Here is a 21,931-nt window from a genome sequence, read left to right as displayed (position 1 = left end):
GAAGTCCCCGAGGAGGAGGAGGAGGAGGAGGCGGCGGAGGCGGGGACAGCAGTCAGCTGAGCCGGGCCGCCGCCGCCATGGGCACGCCGTGAGGGGGGTGAGCGGGGCAACGCTGGGCGGAGGGCGGAGGCGGTAGCCCCTGAGGCGAGCCCGGCGCGGGGGGACGGGACGGCGGGCGGCGGCCCGTTTCCCTGGCGTCCGCCTTGGTCGGGCTCGCCGGGTGACTCGGCAGATGCGGGGTGGGCCTGCGGGGCGGGCCGCGCCGCGCCGGGGGAGGGCAAGCGGGGAAACGCCGGTTTGCGGCTCCCGGAGGCCGCCCCCGGCCCGGGGGTTGTAGCGGGGGGGGGGGCGCTGCGGTGGGAACGGAGCGGCCGTGGCTGGGCAGAGGCGGGTGCGGGCGCCTCAGCCTCCCCCGGTACCGCGGCGGGGTGCCGGGTGCGTGCGGTGGAGAAGGAGAAAGGGGAGAAGAAAGCGAAAACGAAAGTTAAAAAATGAGCGGAAATGGGATCTCGGCATGAAAAATAGCGTCGGGGTGTGCTGAGGCCGGGCGGGGCGGCGGGAGGCGGCGGAGCCCCGGGCCCTGCCAGGGCCGGGCGGCGGAGCCCGCTCCCCTCGGGGCAGGGAGCTGCCGGCCTGTCGAAACACCGTACTGCGGCGGCCGGGGCCCGTGAGGGAAAGGGGGGAGAGCGGTTGGACGGCGGTCTTGTTTCATTCCCAGGGGAGGGGGCCCTTCCCGAGGAAGGGCTGGTTAGCCCGAGAGCTGTCTCGGGGATCAGGTGCTTTTTCATGCACTGCCGTGAGGGGTTACGGAGGCTCACGGATACTCTGATGTAGTGGGATCTGAGGGGTTGGAAGGTGCCTGTGTGTTACAAGAAGATATGTAGCTTGCTTGTCTTAACAAAATAAAGGTGTGATTATGTTTACTTTATAAACGTTAATCAGGTAAGAAATCGAGAGTTTTCTCTTTGCAAACCTTGTAGTAGACGCTTCAGAGATGTCCGGCAAGTTGAAGAGCCGTCCTGCTGAAAATGGAGAGCATCCCAGGAGTAAAATGGAAAACGGAATGGACAGCATGGCCGCCCCTGCCCTTAGTACCTACACCCCAGAAGAGATGGTACAACAGATGAAAGAACTAATCACTGAGAACAATGAGTTAAAAGGTGAATGCGCATCTGAACTGGTCTTGAAATGCAAAAAGTCCTGAGTCTCTTCTGTGGGGCTTTTTTTGCCCTATGAGCATGACTTCTGTGCTCATTTGCCCTTGCTGGATAACATTTTATACCTGGGTAGCATTAGTTGTGTAATTGACTCTGCAAGTAGCAGGGCCAATTTGATGGGACAGATCAAACTGAATCAGTATGGAAGATTAGGGGGAGAACAGCCCAATGTTTGGGTGACTTATTAGCTTTAGAATTATAAGCAGTGTGTATTTTAGGATGCGAGGTAAAAAATCTCTTGCTGTCACATGCTCTTGCTCATTAACCTCTAAAAGCTTTGTTGGGTTGTATTTTAGGACTGTTGGGCAGCTCCATTGCAGACAGACTAGCATTTTGCTATTGCTGCATCAGGAGGGGTGGGTACTGCCCAGTGCCCAGAACAGTTTGGGTTAGGATACTGTCCAAAGGGAGCTGCATCCTCTTGGGCAGAGAGGGGAATTGTAGCAGGCTGTCCTGCATCGTGTGTAGTAACAATTATGAACATTTAGAAGTGGCAGCACCTTCTGTACTTCAAAAAGAAGTGGTGGCCATGGAAGGTTCTATTGTTTTCCTGAAAACACGTAATAATTTGGGTCTTTCAGGTGAGATAGATTTGTTTCTGGATCCCAGGAGTTTTGATGTCAGATATGATTGGGTTTGGTTTTTTTTCAAATGGATAGAGCAAAACCCAAGGGATCTGGGAATTTTCTGTGTAAAAGACAGAGGTACCTCACTGTGTATATGGCAGCGGACCATGACATCACATATCTTGTGTGCTGTGATTTTACATCAGGATTTACATTCCACCTGAATGATTTTTGGACCTGGTGCAAGTTCTCTGCTTTGGCATCTCATGGGTATCTGGCAGGAAAGTTGTTTCTAGAAGTACCTCTGCTATTTTGCTAAAAGGTCCTATATCATATAATATAGTGTTTTGGAAGCATATTTACAGCTGCTGTAACTCATACCCTGCAGAATCATTCTCCAGAGCTGCATTTATTTACATAATCTGAAAGATTTATTGGCAGTTTATAATATGATTTCAGGACATAATGGAAGTTACTGGAAAATATGATGTATAAAAAATTTTCAAGCAACTGGATTTGAGTTTATTGCTTTAAAAAAAACAAGTCCAAAATACTTTCATTGACTCTTCCTAAAAATCTTTTAAGCATTTTGCAATAGTAAGACTGACGTTGTTACATACTGACGTTGCAACTTCCCACCCAGGGGAACTGACTTTGCTGTAAGTTGTCGGGCGTAGCTTTTCAATGCTTTCAAGCAAATCATAACCAAATGTTCAAGTAGAGCATTGCTGGGCATATTTGAGATGTTTGATTTGATAGCATCTGTTTTCATGCAGTAATTTACCAGTCTAGGATGTCTGTTTTCCCTGCCGAGCCTCAGTAGTTTCAAAATTTCAGTTCAGTAGTTTTGTTTGGGTTGATCATGTAAATAACACATGCAGCAAGATATCGGTTACCTCTTGTGAGCAATACTTCTTGCTTGTACTTCTTGGTTTAGGAATAAGTCAAGAAGTGAGAGTGTGTGGGTATGTGATTTCAGCCGTGGGTTTAATGCTATTTATTATAGTGCCAATGGACTGTAATAAGTTTAGTTTTGGTTTGGTGTTTAAGGTACCTGAGAAGGAGGTTCGCGTTTCATACCCAATTATTGCTAACCCACTTGATACTGAAGAATGCTGAGCTTAGTGTAGTGGAAATCTGCTGTTTCAGTGACAGAGTATTAATGTGAATCAATGTCTTGTCTCTGGCTATCGTTTAGAAGCCATGAAGTTGCATAACCAAGCTATGAAGGACCGATATGAGGAACTTTCCATCTGGCGAGAGAAGCAGAAAGAAGAGCGAGAATTTTACGAGTTAAAGTTCAAGGAGGCCAAGCAGTGCTTGCTAGACAAGTGCATTGAAAATGAACAGCTACAGCAACAACTTCAGAGCTTAAAGGAAAGAGAAGAAGGAGCTGAAATGGTAAATAAGGGATTTGTTGGATTGACACGTGTTTGAATTGGAAGTCTAGAGCATTCAGTCCGTTTATCACACTGGGAGGTTTGGAGATCTGTTAACTTCTCAGTTTTTATTGTTATGAGCTAACAAGAGGTCTTGGCCTGACTTATTTTATAAAGTGAGGCTTCTCAGAGTGTAGTAACAGAAAATTGTGCCACACCTGAGATAATTTACATTACTATTAACATTTAATTAACAATAATAAGTAACAGTCTTGATATAAGAAATTAACATTTCTTGCTAACTTTTCATTCTTTATTTTATTTACTGTTGGGTGTCTGTTGCCTTTATCCCTCCCTTTGCTCCTCAGATTATCTGTGTCTCATGATCTTTTAATTGCTTTTGTATTTGTGTTTCCAGGGAGAAGTTGACATGTAAGCGAAAAAAACCCAATTACCTGCTGTCTATTTTTAGTGTATCATTCTCGTCTCATGAAAACTCTTTTACTGAGGTCAGATTAAATCTGTACTTCTGCCCCATTTGAGTCGGACTGAGCTTCTTCCCCCTGGCTTACCTTTGGCTCTGTAACACATCGTTTCTAACACTGCTGGTGATTGCTTAGAATGATAGCATGTTTCTAGGCATGGGGCCTCCACTGCCTCCACCAACCTCTTAGTAGCCAGGCAACATTTTGCAGGTAGTACAGAAAACTGTGGACAAAGCCTATTAAAACAAAACCTGTGTTATGTCCCACATGGTCTTGCAAAGGGGAGGCTTAACAAGCAGTTTCATGCAGATCCAAACTGATGCATCCTGGTGTCTGGTACTGCCAGGACCCAAACAGATGCTCTGTTGCCTGGTGAAGGATGAGTGTATTAGCCTTTTTCTCAACAGAAACACTAGTAGACTCTCCTTTCCTCTCCTGACTGCCTATTTTACAGAAGAAATTTTTCAGCATGTAAATCAAAATTAGCCAATGAGTTCAGAAGTTACAAGGGGGAAGAGAGTCATGTGTAAATAGTGCAATTGTGTAAGCATTACTTACACAATCTTTACTTTACAGGCTAAAAGTTGCGTTTCAGGATTGTCAGGGAAACTCAGAGTCATCAATCTGGAATAGTTTTTCAAGGGGAAGTAGAGGATTTATTCTCTCTCTACATGCTTTAGAACTTCTTGTACTTTGAATGCTTAAAGTATGTTATTGACAGAGTGATCCAACCTGCTTAAGTAATCCAACATCTGGATAAGTCAACATAAATCTCTTCTAATTATGTCATTCCAAGAGCTTCACAGAGTAAGCACTGGTTCTTCTGTGATTCATTGCAGTTTTATCACCCAGTGATAACTGTAATTTAGACCAACATTTTCATTTCTGATCATGATTTTCAGGTTGACTGTCATTTAAGCCAAAATGACTTTCTCTCTTGAATACTTCTGTTCTATTTTATTTTTTCTCTTTTTTTTTTTTTAGAAAGAGCATGAAAAAAATCCCTCTAACAGAAAGACAAATTTAAAATTAGTATAATTTCTCTTATCTCTGTGTTTTACTATTACTGTTAAGTGACATCTCTGCTTCACCCAAAGTAAATCACAGATGTAGTGTTGCCTCCCTTAGTGATAAACCAGCACTCATAGGAGGGTTTCGCTGAAAACTGTACCTCTGTTAGCACAGGTTGCTCTAAAGCTCGCTCTTCTTCGCTGGAGCTGACTCTAATTGCATCCTCTTACAGCCTAAGCACAAAATCAGAGACAGCAGCAAGTCAGGTGGGTGGGGCAGTACTGCGGGATGAGAGGCACTGTCGGCATAGCAAGAGTTTGGAGATCTGGCATGAATGATAGATTAGAATGTAATTCAGACTCCAGGAACTGTCCAGAATTTGCAATGATGGTATGTGGTGTAATAAAGGCATTACCGGGAGGTGGAAGGCTCAGATTACAGCATGAGGAAGAAATAAACTCACAGGGAAAATTTCATACTGGGGAGAGGTGTCTAAAGGAGAGGAAAAAAAATTAGGCTTTCTGGTTATGTAGAGGCTTAAGAGAGGGTTTTGAGGATCCTGGGGAAAGGGAGGAGGCAGAAGATGAAGGAGACAGTCATGATTGAAAGGAGAGATTAAGTTTGGGGAGGATCTCTGAGGGACAGAGGATTTGTGGAAGGGATATAGGACTTTGTGTGAAGGTCAGGGATACAGGGAGAGATCTATACATGGAGATGGGGTACAGAGAAGTTGTATGGTGGGGAAAGGCTGAAAGTGGGGCGTGTGGAAAAGCTCTGTGCCCACTGGTCTTTTCTCCCTAGATTCTTAGGCAGGTTTGGGAAAAGAGGAGTAAGGATAGGGGTGAAAAAATACAATAATTCTGTAGGTTGGCTGAGACCTTATGTGGTAGTGAGAGGCATAGATTCAGGCAGAGATTTACATCCTAATTATCTGTGCATTCAGAGAACCAGGCCCATGTTTTCCAGAAGCATGGTGCTCATCGTTTGATTAACTTGGTTTCACAGTTTAGACTTCTTTCTGTCTAGTGGACCAAAGCATAGTTTAGGGATCTGTACACTGGGTGTTTCCAGGCAAACCTAAACAGAGAAGAGGGATGTGGGATGCCATTGTTCTGTTCGGGCTCTGTGCTCCTTGGTTGGTGTCTCCTTTTGGTTGGCTAATGCCAGGTTTGTTTACCCCAGGAGGGCTGCATGGCTCCCGAGAAGGAAGTGAGGCAGCTGAAATCCCAGGTGGAGCGGCTGCAGGCTGAGAAGGCAGATCTGCTAGCCATCATTTCAGAACTGCAGGTCAAGCTGAACATCTCAGCAGAGGATTCCTTTGTGGAAATTGGGATGAATGTAAGTGAGGGGAGTAAAAAGAGCACAGTGATCTGTGGCCAGAAACCTCAGTGCCAGCTCGGTCCCCCTTTTTTTGCAAACTATTATTCTCGTACCAGGCTAAATGATGAGGAAGTCAGGTCTGAGTGTAATTATGGTGACAATATTTACTTGATGACATTCTACAGTGAGGTATTTAGCACCCTGTTTCCTCTAGTAGAAAGAGTGAGTCTATGCCTATGCCAATGAAAATTATGTATGCCTCTGAGAGGGAACAGCAAACTGCCAGCAACAGCAGTAACACAAGATACAGGCACAACGGATTTTGGAGGAGTTGCATAGTTGGACTCAATGATCTTAAAGGCCTTTTCCAACCTAAATGATTCTGCGATTCTGCGGTCTCTTAGATTTCTCAACATGGAGCACTTACGTGTTACAAGATGTGTAGCAGTAAAGGACTTGGAATTTAGTTTCATCCTTCCACTTTCATGCTGAAAGTAAATTAATTTTGTAGGTAGCCTCCATCACACTAAAAATATTCTCTGGAAAAACAACATGGTCCAGCAGGTGACTTCGGACTAGTTCAGAATGTTAAGAGTCTTAGTTGGAATTCATGGGAACATCTCTACTATGCTTTGTTAAGGGGCAACACCTTTGCATAGAGGGGAGCGTTCCTTTGAGAATGGGGTTCACTTTCTACTGACAGATATGTAGAGACATGGGCAAACAAAACTAAGTGCAAAGCTGTAGAGTGTTCCCTAGAGGCACAGAAAGCTACTTTTTCTGCTGTTCTTGTATCTGAAAAATCTTCACAGGCAAAATGTGAAATGTGGGTCTCTGCTAACGGCAGATCCCTCTCTGGAAAGTACGAGTGCAACCAGAAATGATGGGAATTTAATTAAAACTTTTTTGGAGTTGCTGAAGAAAAGTTCAGGCTGCAGGAAACCTTCAAGGATGCATTCTCCTATTTTGGTTTTTTTTTTTGCTACAAAGATTCGCCTTTGGGCTGTGAAGATCAAGGAGTGAGTTTTGTATTGGGGAAAGGAGTGTGGTTCTTTTGGGATGCAGGATAGTGGTTTCTAGGCTTATATTTAAAGTCACCTGCAGTGATGTTGGCTGTTGCTGTGCGATGCCCCATCATTTTTAGGGGAGAGTGGCCATGGAGTCTGATGATGAAAGAAGGCCAAATCTCATTGTTGGTCCTTGCCTCTGATCAGTGTGGAAGAGAGAAAGGAAAAGGCATATAAAGTCTTTAAGTTAAGAATTTCCAAAATGAAACTGATCTGTAGGAGTTTTGTGTTTTATTTATATTACCAAGATAGTAGTTTTCACTGTTTTGTTTCCTTCCTTAACTAGAGAAAACAAAACTGTGTCCTTCTTAGTCCAAATACCAAGCTAATCATGTTTTTTCTTTCCTAGGAAGGAGAAATAAATAGAACTGCAAAGGAACATCAAGAGAACAGTGGTGAAATGACCAGTAACATTGGTGTCTACGTGTATGTAGGTTCTTGTGTGATACAGATTTCTGCAATGTGTTTTGTTTTCAGTGTGAGGGAAGTTATTTTTATGAAGAATGCACTAGAAAATCCTGGTTTTTTCTGTGGCCTTGCATCCCTCCATTGCAGTAGCTCTCCCTTCCTACCATGTCAGAAAGACCCTCAGCTCTTTGGCATTTTTCTCTCCAGTTTTCACACACTGACAGGAGGGAGTGCATATTCTGGCCTTTTGGCCAGGCACTTATGTACAGGCTGATTTGCCAACTTTCCAGGCTTTTAAGGGAGCCCAAACAGAAAAGACAAAGATAGAGGTTGCAGGGACTCCCTCCCTTCTAGTTGCTGGAGACCATCCAATAGAGTATCTGTCCTCTACGTGATTATAATGATGTTGGTAAGAATCAAGGGTCTTGTAGTCTTTCAGAACTGAACCCTGTCTGTTCCATTTGTGTGTGGTTGGTATAAAGTGTGTCACGGTGGGGTGGACAGTGCAATAACATGGTCCTTATTTTTCAGGTTACTATGCCTAAGATACCAGCATTCTGTTTAGGTTACCTCTCAGAATTTTATCTTTATGTCAGCTTGAGGGCACAAGGGACTTTCTTACCCCTAGCTGAACCTTTACTCCTCATGGACATAGACAGCTGATACTATTAAACTTTCCGTTTTGGATACTGCCCAGTTTAGCAGCCAGATGGTTGTGGCTGAACTCCCTTATTTACTTTGTAGCTTTTGCTTTTGGAAGGAAAGAATATAGGAAGTGCTAAGGCCATAGCAGTCCGGAAAGCTGTGCTCCATGTACAGGTCTTCCCTTAAACCCCAGTCACTCCCTACGTCACTGCAAGGGGGAATAGCATTTTAATGTAATGACATAGAAAACTTGTCCCTCAGTGTGCAGTTACGAAGCTGAAGGGGGCGGGGGAAGTTATGGTTGTGGATGAAACTGAGAGAGTTGCTCACCACAGTCTGAGCTGCAAGTATTCAGCTTGTCAGCAGTGCCTTCTGAGAACACTCTGATTACGAGAAGATATTCTCTGTGGGACTTGCTTACCTTTTGATGAGTCTCTGGGCCATATCTACAAGAACAGGGTATATATAACTCTTAAAATATTTCCTGTGTCACCACGTGTCTTTGTGCAGCACTGAAACTTTAGACTGGTGCTGTTAACAGGTTCAGAGAAATGTGATCCACTCAGGACAGGTTTATTTCTGTAAGAGTAGAACAGCGCACTAAAAATCCCCTGATAAAAGTTATTTACTTAAAATATCCTGGCAGAACACTGTCCTTGGGGTATTGAATTTTGCTCACCAAAGATTTCTAGTTCTCAGGAGCACACAGAGTACTTGCTTTTCTTCCTGTTCTGAACTACAAAAGCAAAATAAAAAGCACGTGCTCTTTTACAGCTGAGCTTCTGAAGTGTGCAGTGTATATAACCTGCCTATCTTACCATATAGTTAGGGAATTTTGACTTTCTCTCTAGATGGACATAAAAATGGAAGGAATGGAATACAGTATTTAACTTACCTTATTTTTCAGAGTTTTGGATTTGTTTTGGTTAATTTTTACAGTAGCATAATGCAATTTTCAGAAGAACTGTAGAACATGATGGAGGTGAAATATTGAAGAGATTTTTTTCTGGAAAAAAATCAATTTCTGATGACCATTTTTGGTGAAACATGCCTTCTTTTCCTGGAAAGGAATGAGAGAGAGATAAGAAATGTTGCATGTTTCCCTGGGAAAAAAAAGTTATTTTGGGAGCAGACAGCAGCACTTTGCAGAAGGGACGGCACAGTAGGTCAGAATAAATGCACTGGGTTTTGTATTGTCTTGACTGCTTTTGATTTCCTTGCTTAACTGCTAAAGTGTTCCCCCAGCTTGACAGGGTCTGTCTGGCACTGCACAAAGCAAGGACTGCATTTGCACACACAGGGACTGTGGCCAGCAGCTTGTGGGCACGTCTTTGCTCTTGGGAATGAGCCCTTTGCCCAGAACGTTGGTTTTTAGCACTGTGTGAAACGGTGGCCTCAGACTGGTCCCAGAACTAGGGATAAGGCAGTGCTCTAGTACAGTCGTAGCTGTTGTTACTTACTTCTGGTTTGTTTTGAAGCAGGAGCAAGCCTGCAGATGAATCGAAGAATTTGGAGTCTGAGGAGCTAACTGTGAGCCAGCTGCTCTGCTGCCTTAGAAATGAAACTCAGAGGAGGGAAAAACTTGAGAAGGAGCTGTGGGATCACAAAGAGAGGTATGAAGTAGGTGCACTGTAACATTTGGAGGTGTTTTGTTTCAGGGCTGCTGCAGTTACCAAGTCTGTGGCTGATAGAGACAGGCTGAAATATCAGTGTGACCTGGATGGGGCATTTCCCAAGCACTCCCTAGTAATAACTTATTTTTGTGGGAGTCCTTATAGGGATAAACCACAGGTTTTCTTCTGTGGGCAAAAGAGTTTCCATGTTTTACTATTATTTCCTATAGCACCACAGATCAAGACAAATTACCCGTTTCCTCTTGGGTTCGAACTTTGCCCAGATTATGTCAGAATGATATGATAACTAGTTGAAGATGTTCTCTCCACTCACTCCTCCACAGTGATTTGGTTTTGTATGACTCATCGGCATGTGGGGCCTTAAGCAAATCACTATGTATAAAACAGGGATTACAGTCCTCTTCGTGATATTGGCAGGCTACCTTTAGCAATGTGTGAGCTTGGAAAAGCTCCTTAGAAATGTCTAAAATAAGCTTAATACCAAACTTGGCTAAGAGAGAGTTTTTCCAGTGAGACCTGCATGAGGGTCCATCTCAGCTCAGTTGTACTGGTATAAATCGGTGTGACTGTTCAGGTGTGGGAAATTGCCTAAGCAGTAGCTGTTGCAAAGCCCCACTTTGCAGAGGCAGAGTAAGAGTTCCTGGACACATCAACTATGAAAGGTTGGTGTCACAGTAATTGCTTCTACATGGTCTTTCTAGAAGATGTAATGAGCTGTAGCCAAATAATTCTTGGAAATTTCAGCCTCTGAAAATACCAAAGAAAAATAAAGGCAATATTAATGACTGGATTCAGTGAACAGACCAAGCCATTTCCAAAGGTTAGCAGTTTTGGACTGTGCCAAAGGTCGATCACTGTGGACTGAATGTCACTGCCATTCACCACACCTGTAGACTTACACATCCATTTTAATTACTTATGCATGCTGGGTGTCCTGTGTTCTTCAGGAATCCCCATGATTGTGCAGGCTTTCCTGCATGTCCATGCTTTCAATTCTGTGACTAATTTGTGACTGCGATGTTAGAGAGTACGTCACTTGCATGAAATCCTTGAATGGTCACAATCTCAGTTTAAATATAGGCCAAATCCATTATTGTTGGATCCTTCTGTTTTCCAGACTGTCAAAGCTGGAGAAGGAAACCAGCAACTGCCTGGAGAGTGGGACACAGACTGAACAGGAAGCAGAGGAGAGTTCAGAGGCTGTAAGTACCCATCCTCCTGAGCTGAGATTTAACAACATGAAGCTTACTTGTTGAGGCTAACAACCTCAGGGCCTAGATTTCCACTTGCACTCAGGGAGCAAGGGGCAGATATCCTGCACAGAGCATGGAAGTGAATTTTGAACTCTCCAATCCATATCTTAGAGGTGGTTCCAAATTGCACCAGCCATGGAAAAGGGGTGAGATAAGTGGGCAAGAACTGGGGAAGCAGGAATTCCCCATTGCCTTGGCCGTGCCCACTAAACAGAGATGCAGTCATTTCTAGTTCTAGAAAGTCTTCTAGACTGGGTCATTTTCCTCACTGCTGACTAGGTCAGCTTTTGGACCAGAATCCAATGACAGCATACTGTAAGACAGACTTTAGATGTGGAGCGCATATGGCACCTGGTTTGGGTTTGGGTTTGGGGTTTTTTTTGATGTTTTTCATGAGATGTATTACAATGGTAGGACATAACTATCTTGGATTGAGATGCAGTTCCAGGCAAACTCAGTCCTGATGCTTTCAATTAAAAGTTTGAATGGATGTTGGGGTTGGGATTCAGCTCCAGATTCAGGCACCTACATTCACGTGCCTACTGTTGTAGGCGTCTGTATGTGAGGTAAGCTTGTAATCTCCCATAGCAGTGGGGATCCATCCAGGTTCAGTGCAGCTGCATAATACAAGGCAGCTAAGAATGCCTGTATATGAGGCAGTGTGGGTTATCTGAGGCGCTGCATGGGGATAGCAAATATGCTGTGGGACCTGCTGGAGACCTGTGCCCTTCTGAAGGCCAGGACAAGTATTTTAGGGCAGGGCTGGCTTGGTTAAACAAGACCAGTTTGTGGTCAGGCCAAGAGATGTCCTTTCAAAGGAAAGCAGATGATGTCTTAGTTAATTCTTTCCAGTATTTTTATCTCAACTTTGCCTGAGTTACAGCTTGAGCCAGATGCTCCTCATCTAAGTACCGATACTGAGGTCAGCGTAGAGAGATCCTTGTGATGGCACTCGTTTCCAGTTATATGCTGTTGGGTTTCTTCAGGGGGCTCTTGTCAGCGGAGCTCATGTGATCTCCCCCTGTTGTAAAATGTTGATCTTTAATGAAACAATGCGGGGGTGCAGTGTAGACCATTCAAGGGCTCTGCATTTGAAGACATCCTGGGAGAGAAGGAAAAGTTTTTCAAACCTGCTTTGGCTGTTGCTGAATGAGAAGTGGCTGGGGGAGAAGAGGCTGGAGCACCTCCTCTGCCAAACAGCAGCTGGACGCTAACCTCAGCCAGGCTTCCTGAGACAAGTCATCTTAAAGCACCACTGCCGTTATTGCTCTGCCTTCCCTGGGAGGCTGCTTGCAAGCTTCCCAGACACAGAGATCCTGGAGGCTATGATTTAGGTGTTGCTCTGTTCCTGGGCAGGCTAATAAAAATTAGTGTTTGGGAGGGAGAGTCTGTACTATGCAGTGGGAATTTCTGAGCTGGGTTAGCCTTTTCTTTCAGCGAGGCTGCCAGACTTGCATCAATTGATTGTGTTCAAATTAAGTAAAATATCTTGAATTATGATGGCTTTCACCAGGGACCAAGAATTCACGCTCCAGTTTTATTAGAAGTCAGATGCTCGCCAGTGATATATGGCTTCATTTGTTGACATGTTTTCTGTTAAGGCAATTTCTACTGACATCTAGTTTTCTGCAAATTGAAATTCCGTCACCTTACACAAATCGGTGCTTGCATCTGTGGCTATGATTGGATTAGTTGGATTGCTGCATAAAATAATTTTGTGGCTTGTTTTGCATCTATGATGGTAGAAGAACAATCTCTTTTTGCTTCTGAGATAGAAAAAATATAGTGCAACATGCTTTGTGTTTACACCATTATATTCAGTCCCTTTTGCTTGGTGCAACTTGTGAATGATATTAACTTGGGCAGCTTGTGGAGGGTGCTCTCAGCAACATCTGTCAGTAGACAACTGTGTTCTGTCCGCCTCTCAGTCACACTGGCTGTGTTCCACACTTCTGCTCTGAGATGAAAGCTGGAAGTCATCACAGGTCATCACGGATTAACAACTTCTATTGCATCAGTTGCCTGGGGAAGTGGTGGACTTTCCCTGTTAGAAAACTGGAGCTTTTATTCAAGGAAATAGGACAGCAGCATGCTCTTGATACCCCCAGTATCTTTCTAGCCACAGCCACCCAGCTCATTTGCGAGCTGGACTGGAGACTTTCCTTGCATTTGATGAGATAAGACATTATCAATGAAAATTACAGTACTAGGGACAATTAAACTGATGTTAGCAGGATGATGAGTTTCAGATGTTTCTTTAGGAAAGCTCCAGGATGTACCTCCAGAGACTACAAACCAGCAGGAGTCAAAGGTTTTATGTCTTCTAAAGTGTGGGTATATATTGTAAGAATTGAAACTCTCGTGTGTCCTTTGTGTCTTGGGTGGGAGGAGAACACAACTGCTGTTTCTTTCCTCCTCCAGCTTTTTGCCTGTCTTTAGGATCCTTCAGTGATCTTCCTGTGGTTCAAAGCCCGAATGAGAGGACCATGGACTTGCAACAAAACTGATTACAGTTTTACTAGGAATAATTTTATTCTTGGTTTGCGAAGTTGATTCATGAATGAATGGTATTGGAGTTACCATCTGGGGTTGTATTTTCTCCTTCAAAAAGTCAAGAGCTGAAGCCTTCCAGTCCTGTGGACGCATGTGGCGTGGGAGAGGCTGGTGTGTGTAAGGAGAGAGCCATTTGGCTGGAGGAGTTTTGTGTGTAACTGAAATAAATAACGATGCATAAAACCTTGCACATTCTCCGCTTTCTGTACAAAACAAGAAAGGAGGAAACTGGAATGAAAGGGGTAATCCCAGAGCAGGATATAACTGGGAGGAGAAAGTCTAAGGTTATAGCCTGCCTCGTCTACTTCCAAACTGCTGCTTCTGTTCTACATCTGCCATCACACTTCTTTCAGAAGAGCTCGCTGATGCTAGCAGACTGGAAGCCTACCTAGGGTTAGATGGTTTGTTTATGTTTCCTGGACAGAGCATAACTATTGCTTAGAGGAGCGGCAGGAACACAAAGTCTGCCTGCTTTGCTTATGAGTGGTTTTAAATTGTAAACTCTGAGAAAGAAAATGTAGGTGTGTTTCCCATCTGCATGAGGTGCATTCTAGCCAACATTGGAAAGTCAGTAATAGTGTTGTCTTGAGTCACCTGGATTTTATGAAAGTGTTACAACAAAATGGGATTCTGCCGTATTTTGGAATAATCGGTAATTGTGAAGCCTTGGGGATGGGGCCTTATTTGAGCACAGAGTGTACTGGTGCATATTGACTTATGTTGTTCTTTCTAAAAGAATGATACTTCCTAGTTAGATCTCTTAGCCAGCAAATTTCCTATTTTGAATTGTCAGTATATAATTTTCCTTATTCTTTTCTAAAAGGTTGGCAGTGAAGTAGAAACCCTGAATTTGCAAGTCTGTGCTCTGTTTAAAGAGCTTCAGGAAGCCCATGAGAAGTTAAAAGAAGCAGAATTGATTCAGAAGAAGCTTCAAGAGAAGTAAGGTTCAGAGGAACAAAAGGTCTGCTGTGACACCCAGTATATATTTGTGTGACAACTCCCACCTTGGGAAACTCATCAGCACTACCAATATCAACTTAAATATCTGTTTCATATAAATGCTATAAAAGTTTACTACTTCTTTGTAAGTGGAGATGAAAGTACAGAAATACAGTAATTGTCAGAAAATCTGAGCTGCCGACCTAGTTCTATGAATAGAACCCTAGTGCCTTGAATTTTAAGATTTGGATTTTAACCCTTCCTGATGTAAAGGCAAATCTTTCCTGCTTTCTGCTTCACATAATCAACCGCTGTTCTAGTCTTAGGGGAAGAAGCTAAGGGACCTAGTTATGACCCTTTTCACATGAACTGTCTGTGCTTTTGAAGACCAGTTGTGTAGGTTATAAAAAGTGTTACAAGACCCTCACTTTAGTTGCTTAGTTTTGTGTCAAATTACAGTTCTTTGAGATTCATAATAGTAAGAAGGTACGTGTTGGTTTCAGAAACTCTGGTTTCTGATGGTTGTGCAGAGATTGATTTTTGCCTTTCCTCATTCTTCATCAAAATAAGCATTTAAAGTGAACCACACAAAAATTCTTTTTGTATTATGCCTAGTGTGCCAAATCTGTCAGGAAAAGGCAAACAGGAGAGATCAAGCTTTTCTCCTTGTTCTGTCAGGTGCCAAGTACTGGAAAGAAAAAGCCTGGCTGCTGCATCAGGATTGGAGGAGAAGGAGCAGCTAATATACACCGTCAAGAAGCTGGAACTTCAGGTGGAGAGCATGCAGGCAGAGGTCAAGCTGGAACAAGCCAAGACACATGAAGAAAAGTGAGTATGGCTTGGTTTTATCTTTCAGGGAGATATTGTAGGTGAGGAAGAAAAGTCCAAGGGAACCTGGCCAAGGGGAATCTAATGTGAAATACAGGTTTTGTGTTCTGCACCCTTTGGAACCATGTTATGTTTGTAGAGTCTGAACTAGAAACAGGCATTCACCTCAGTGTCACTTTGAATCCAGAGTCTCCGCATCAGGCCCAAACTGTATCCTTTTGTCTAGTGAACGCCTCACTTAGGAAAATTCGAGCTGCAAGCTCTGACTTGTATCTTCCTTTTGTCCTGAAGTTAAAGACAGAATAGGGTCAGGTATAATATACAAGCAGAGGAAGCAGAAAAGCAACAACAGCTGCCCCAGTGATTAGCAGGGGTGAATGCATCCACAGCTTGGAGGGTAGGGACAAGTCAGGTGGGGACAATGATGAGACAGCGATGTTAATGAGGTCTATGGTCTCTACAATACATTTGCAATTAAGAGAGGTAGGTATGCAGTGAAGCTGAGGTGAAGAGACTCACTGTCTGCTCTGGCTCCCCCCTCCGTTTCACGTGCAATCCATGTAAGGAGAGTAAAAATGTCAGTCCAAGCTGTACAGAGAGGCTGAACTGCCTGAAGGACCTGTCTTCAGCTGCTGGAGAAGATGCTTATTACCTTCGGAGTCTGTGTCCGGCCCTTCTGGTGAATTCTCCTTTACTTGAAGTCTCTGAGTCAAGACTTGGATGTTTTCCTAAGAGAGGTGTTACATTTTGGACAGAATTTGTGAGCTTCATATAAAAATACTGGGTGATAGATTCTTCAATCTGAAATGCAGACAATCAGTAAGTACATTTGTTTGGACTCAGTCCATGGACAGAGCAGCACACAACTCATTGGAAGAGAGATGTTGAGACGTGGAGCATGATCTTTTTCTCATCAGAAATGCAGATTCATTTCCAAGGAGCTGGTTGTGGGTTTTTTTTTCTAGATTCTAACAGATTATTTAGATTTCAAAGAATTTTTAAGTGTTTCAAACTGTCACCTCTTTTCTTGTCATAAACAGGGCAAGATTTAGTAGCTTGCAGGACACATACAGCAAACTCCTTCCTGAACTCACTGAGGCAATGAAAACAATCGATGAAATGAAACTCAAAGAGGTAAACTCATTACAAGAAGAATAATTAATTAGGGGGGAGCAGGAAGGGGAGAATGTGTCTAAGAAGAGATTCGGGCAGGAAACAACTGTCATCCCTTCCACATAATATTGCGTGCAACATAGCAGCATTGCTCTGATAAACATACATCCTCTGCTGTCAATTGTAGAAAACTTTATCCACATGCCAGTACTTCCATGGTGGTTTCTAGATAAGGTCTAATCTGCAGTGCAGTATGGAGTCCAGTCCTTAGAGATCAGTGACATGCAAAGGCATATAGGTGTTCCTGCAGCATGATTTGTAAATATGGGAAGGTAGACCTCTAAACACTGTTTTAATCTTAAACAGAATGCCTGCCACAGGGAAGTCTTTCTTGTTCATAACTGAGGCTCCATGGAAGTGCCAGATTCTTCTGTATAATTTTGGAATGTGGGAAAACGTCCTTTGCATTGTCTGTTAAGGAGTTCTCTTTTACCTTGATACAATGTAGTTTGAAAGCTCGAAACTAATCTTTAAAATATCAGTCACCGTTGCTGTCTTAGTTCAAGTGCCTTTGATGACCAAAACTGGAAGCTTTTCCAAGGGCAGGAGTAAGAAGCAAACTTTTACTTCAAGCAGTGTGATCTTCTGAGTTCATCTTATAACCATAGTTTTTCCTTGCAGCTGGACAGAGTGGATAAAGTCGTGGTGGAACAACTGAATGCAAAGGTGGAGTTGGCAGAACAAGCCCTTGCTGCAAAGCAGCTCCAGATAGATGAAATGAAGCAGATTATTGCTAAGCAAGAGGAGGACCTTGAAACGATGGCTGTTCTCCGAGCTCAGGTATCAGCTGTTCTGAAATCAGCTGGTTCCCCTAGGCAACATTCGGAAACCAGGAGGAGCTATTTAATGGCTCACCCTGGAACACTGAATACGTGTTTCCTCAATTCCAAAGCATAATTCCCTTACTCGGCCTGCCTTGCATATCCCTGCAGAGCCTTTACCACCATATCCTACGGTTCTGTAGGAGGAACTGTGTATGCTGGAGTCTGGCACAACAAACAAAAGCTGGGAATAGATGTGTTTGTGTATTTAAAACCACTGTCTTAAGAATCGCTGCATATGTATTAGGGATAATTTTATTCAAACTAGTATGTGTAAACAGTGACTAAAAAGGGCCTGCCTTAGATTTAAGGCAAAGAGCTGACATCTTGGCATGGTTCCACCGTCTGTGCCACAGATTTGTTTGTGTCATCAATCCAGTCACCTCCTCACTGATTGTTTATACCTCATTTCTGCCTCTGTACAGCAGAGGGCAATAGCACTGTCCCAGATAAGACACTTGAAGTATCTTATACAGAATCCAGAAACCACTGAGTCTTCACCTTGTAGGTAGTGCAGGTCCTCACTTTGCAGTGTGTAGGTGCTGTGGACGCAGGCTACCATACAGATTTGTTATTTTGGCATATAGTATATGACTATAGTTCAGTCTAAGTTACAAGTTCTCAGCTTCATTTCATTTCTCTGATCAGATGGAGGTTTATTGTTCTGACTTCCATGCTGAGAGGGCAGCAAGAGAGAAGATCCATGAGGAGAAGGAGCAGTTGGCTGTCCAGCTGGCATACCTGCTAAAAGAGCAGCAAAACCTTGAAGATCTTGGCCGGTGAGAACACTTTGGCTGAGCTGCCTTTGGACTATCTTGTTACCCTGTGTGCTGAGTTGGCCACCACTCTCTTGCTAGCATCTCAGAAAGGCAAACAACTTTGCAGACATTTATTTCTTGGTTAATTTGAATTTTAAAAGAGGAAAAAAATTAGGTTGGCTGACTTGTCATTTTAATTTTGTGATAGAATCTCTGCGAGGCATGTTAGTTCTTGGGTGTCTTAGCATGATTTCACTTTGGATGAATCATACGTGGTAAATTTTCCCAGCTGATTTATTTGAATTTCTCTGGGTTCTGGCCGCAATTTTAGTGGTGAATCTGCAGCTAAGCATGCTACATGTGTGCCAGGGATATCTGCTGCTTCTCCAGGTGGCAGTGGTAAGTGAGTACCTGTAGTTTCAAGTACTGTGATACCCTGGAATTGCACCATTTAAGCACTTTTAGCTGTAAAAGAGAAAAAAGAAATATTAACCATGTGTCCTCCACTCATCTTGTGGAAGCCACGGGTAGAAGAAGAGTGCCCAGAATTTGAAGAATCAAGCTACATGTCACGTTAACTGTCCACTGAACCCTTTTTCTGGTATAACTTGCTTTTCTACTTTAATCCGATTTGCAGTTTGCAATGAATACCTCAGAGTTCTTGGAGTTTTCCAGAGTGTGCCCCAGATCCCTAGGTGTGCTGCTGCCCAAGTCCTGCAGGTGTTGTCTGTCTGACCCTGATTTCAGCAGGACCTTGGCATGATTTCACAAAGCAGCAGTGTTTCTAGGTCCTGTTCCTGAGCAGTAGTTGTGAACTAAATGCATGACCAGTTGGCAGGATTTACTTACAAATCCTTTGATTTATTTTGAAGCCTCTTTCATTTTCAGGAGACAAAGGGAAGATACCTTTTGCTTAGTCTTTTATTTTTTTCAGAGCCCTTGACTTACTTTTTCATTCTCAGAAACTCTCTGGCGGAGATGCAGAATCGCCACGGAGCCAGGGCACCAGATCGGGAACACTCACCTCGCCTTGTCCAAAGAGGTACTGTGCGCTCATGGGGCCAGGCCCTGCTGTGTTCAGTTTAAAACAGCTTTGCTTGGCTGCAGGCAGCTCCCCAGCTCCCCTGTGGCTATCCTGGTAACTGGGTAGTCGCAGAGCGCGTGATCCTGTGGCTGTCAGGAGCAAGCTGCCAGTCTTCTTTCAACCACTCCACAAAAAGAGTGAAAAAACCAAGTAATATAACAGGTAATCACTTATCTTCTCTGCTTGCAGGAACTGGTAGTCAAGACTGGCCAGAGCAGCGGAATATCTCAATGTATTCATGTCCCAAATGTGAAGAAATTCTACCTGATCTGGACACACTGCAGATTCACGTTATGGACTGCATTAATTGAGTGATGCCCTCCAATTCTTCATCTTCTGGAATTTCACCTACCAAAAATATTTTTTTTTTCTTCCTGTTTGAATAATGCTCAACTCTACATGAAGGAGGTTTTCAGGGGGTTTCTCATTAATTCAATGAGAAAAGGGTAAAACTCCTGCCCTGTACTCAATAATCTTGTTTTAATCTGCTTTATGAAAATAATTTTTATGGGTTAACAGTATGGATGTGTTAAAGAACTCCCAGTGTGTCTGCTGCGATGGCATCTTTAAGGAACATTCCCCTAATGTGCTCTGCTGTTATGGCTAGCCCGCAGAATGGGGCCGAATCACTGAAGTCAGAAGGGAGATGGGATGTATGCTGTCAGTGAAAGTACTGTGAGGCTGTAAATACTTCATCTCTCGTACACTATATGTGAGGAAACTAATATATTAAAAAAGCCGTGAGAAGCTTCCAACAAAACGGAGTAGTGCTGTATTCATCGAGCATTTGAAATGAACCCTCCTCTTTCTCTAGATGGCAGTTTTATTGCTGCCCTTGTGACCATACTAATCTGGTGTTAAATTTTTGATGGCTTATGTAACTTCTTGCTTTAGCCAGATGTGGGTAAGGTTTAAAACAGATCATTTAGGTCTGATATATGTAGCTCCTGGTATACCGAAGTCACTTGATTTTACAGAACTGTTCATTTTTAAGGTGTTGTGTTGATTCTTCTTTATTATAATAAGTTCATTTGAACCTGTACAGTATTGTGCTAGAAGGAGCTGAGACAGATGTAACCTAATTTAAAGAGAAGAGTATAATGGATTTTCACAGCTCAAAATAAATCTATAGCAAGTATGAAATTATCAATGCCTGTGCATACTTTGGAGGTTGAAACAGGATTACAGATACCTATGGCTGAAAAAGTCATGTGGCACAAACTATAGTGTATTAGATCTGTTCTTGCCCTCACTGGTGTTTTTATCCTCCACCAAAACCAGTTCTTAACTTGCCGTTGCATGAGGGAGGAAAACACCAACTCTTAACAAAATACGGACCAGCATGAATAGCAGGAAACAACTTGAGCAGATTACTGGGATCTGTACAAATAGGGAGTTTCATGTCTTTTGCAAATAGCTAATGTTTGCACTGTCGGAAAGTGGCAGGGAAGGGAAGTAAGAGATGCATGAAAACCTTTGAGCAGCCAAAATGGTGTCCCTTTACGGCATCATCTTCCTACTGAAGAAGCGAACATGTTGGTCACTTTGGTGCTGCCCAGTCAGAAGGAAGCCTCCAAGCGGTTTTGGACTCATCTGCCAACCTTGGTGTGGGGAAAGATTTCCCCCCCCCCGCCCACCCCACTGTTCAAAAAGGAATTTCTGGAAGCAAATATGTCAGGACTTATGACAGCCCCATAGTTAAATCTTACTATCTTGCTCTGTGGTAGGTCTGTTAGGCTCGCTGAGGGGTACCACAAGGTCCAGGTGTGTCCAGTCGCTTCATTCTGATTGCCAGAGCTGTGAGCTGGGTGTTCAAAAGGAATGGAGTGGGATGATCACCTAACCTGAATATGGAAGTTCAACATTTTAGTTTTCATATCAATTTGTTACTTCTTGGCTCACACGTCCACTTCAAAGTTCACATTTTAACAAGGCTGAGTGTTTTCTGATGTGACATTACAGTGTCCTGGTCTCGGAGGTGTTGGGTTGCCAGAGTTGGGAAGCCTGAATCCTCCTTCATATATAGGCAGTGTCATCTGTAGAAATGCTTGGACTTCTGGAAGATAAAATGCAAGAGAAACTGCATTTATAACTAAAGCAGCTATGCTGGAGTAGGTTTATGTAAAGGGCAAAACTATAACAAAATGCAATTGTAATTAGTTTTTGTACATTTGTAATGATTTTAACAAAAAACAGTGCTCTGATCCCCAACTAACCATAGCATGTGCTTATCTCGTTGTTTGGGATTAAAAGCAAGAGAGCAGGAATTTGCATCTCCGGGTTTTAGGCAATTGCATTTTCCTAATGCAGAAAGAAATGAGCAGAAGGAAAAAGGTGAGGGAAATGTCTTTTGTGGAGAGGGTCACCTAAAATCCCCGAGGGACTGTGTGGATCATAAGCTTCCTACAGAACTAGTGAGAGTGGAAGTGATTGACTTGCTTTGTGTATCCAATTCCATTAGGATTGTGCCACAGTCGTCATAAACTGCTACTATTGTGCAGTCTGATCAAAATACTTGCTTTTCAGCATTAGTCTAATAGGATGGTAAAAAAGTATATTTAATAAAGGGGACATGAATTCCTCTCAGGACATAGCAAATAGGGGTAAAAGACCACCGTAACATTAGTTACTCACCAGGTGGGTTTTGAGTAGTCCAAAGTGGGAATTTGTGAACAGAGAAGTGACAGCTACGATGACAGTATTTACCGTGTCCCATTGCAGGAGTTGGGGGAAATAGCATTAGATTTAGTAAATCATGTGAGGGGCAAAGAAGGTGGGACAGAGTAAGGG

The 21,931-nt window shown here is 43.3% G+C and overlaps 1 protein-coding gene across 8 annotated transcripts; it reads left to right on the top strand.

Moving 5' to 3' along the window:
* The first annotated feature begins 20 nt into the window (after positions 1–20).
* Positions 21–20,287, top strand: OPTN (optineurin). Of its 8 annotated transcripts, none has more exons than XM_075081577.1 (14): positions 21–97; positions 981–1,160; positions 2,982–3,184; positions 5,841–5,996; positions 7,395–7,471; positions 9,580–9,711; positions 10,850–10,934; positions 14,362–14,477; positions 15,156–15,305; positions 16,346–16,439; positions 17,100–17,258; positions 17,948–18,078; positions 19,020–19,099; positions 19,331–20,287. In XM_075081577.1, the coding sequence occupies exons 2-14, from the start codon at positions 995–997 to the stop codon at positions 19,450–19,452; spliced, it is 1,671 nt and encodes a 556-aa protein (XP_074937678.1). In that variant the 5' UTR covers positions 21–97; positions 981–994; the 3' UTR covers positions 19,453–20,287. The 8 variants fall into 8 exon arrangements, with proteins under 8 accessions (XP_074937678.1, XP_074937674.1, XP_074937673.1 ...); XM_075081573.1 differs by having other exon boundaries at positions 27–99; positions 982–1,160; positions 9,577–9,711; XM_075081572.1 differs by lacking the exon at positions 21–97 and adding an exon at positions 111–239.
* The last annotated feature ends 1,644 nt before the right edge of the window (positions 20,288–21,931 follow it).

The sequence above is a fragment of the Phalacrocorax aristotelis genome, chromosome 1 (assembly GCF_949628215.1).
Source record: "Phalacrocorax aristotelis chromosome 1, bGulAri2.1, whole genome shotgun sequence".
Lineage (NCBI taxonomy): Eukaryota > Metazoa > Chordata > Aves > Suliformes > Phalacrocoracidae > Phalacrocorax > Phalacrocorax aristotelis.
The sequence above is the reverse complement of the archived record's forward strand: the minus strand, read 5'-3'. Positions and strand labels throughout refer to the sequence as shown.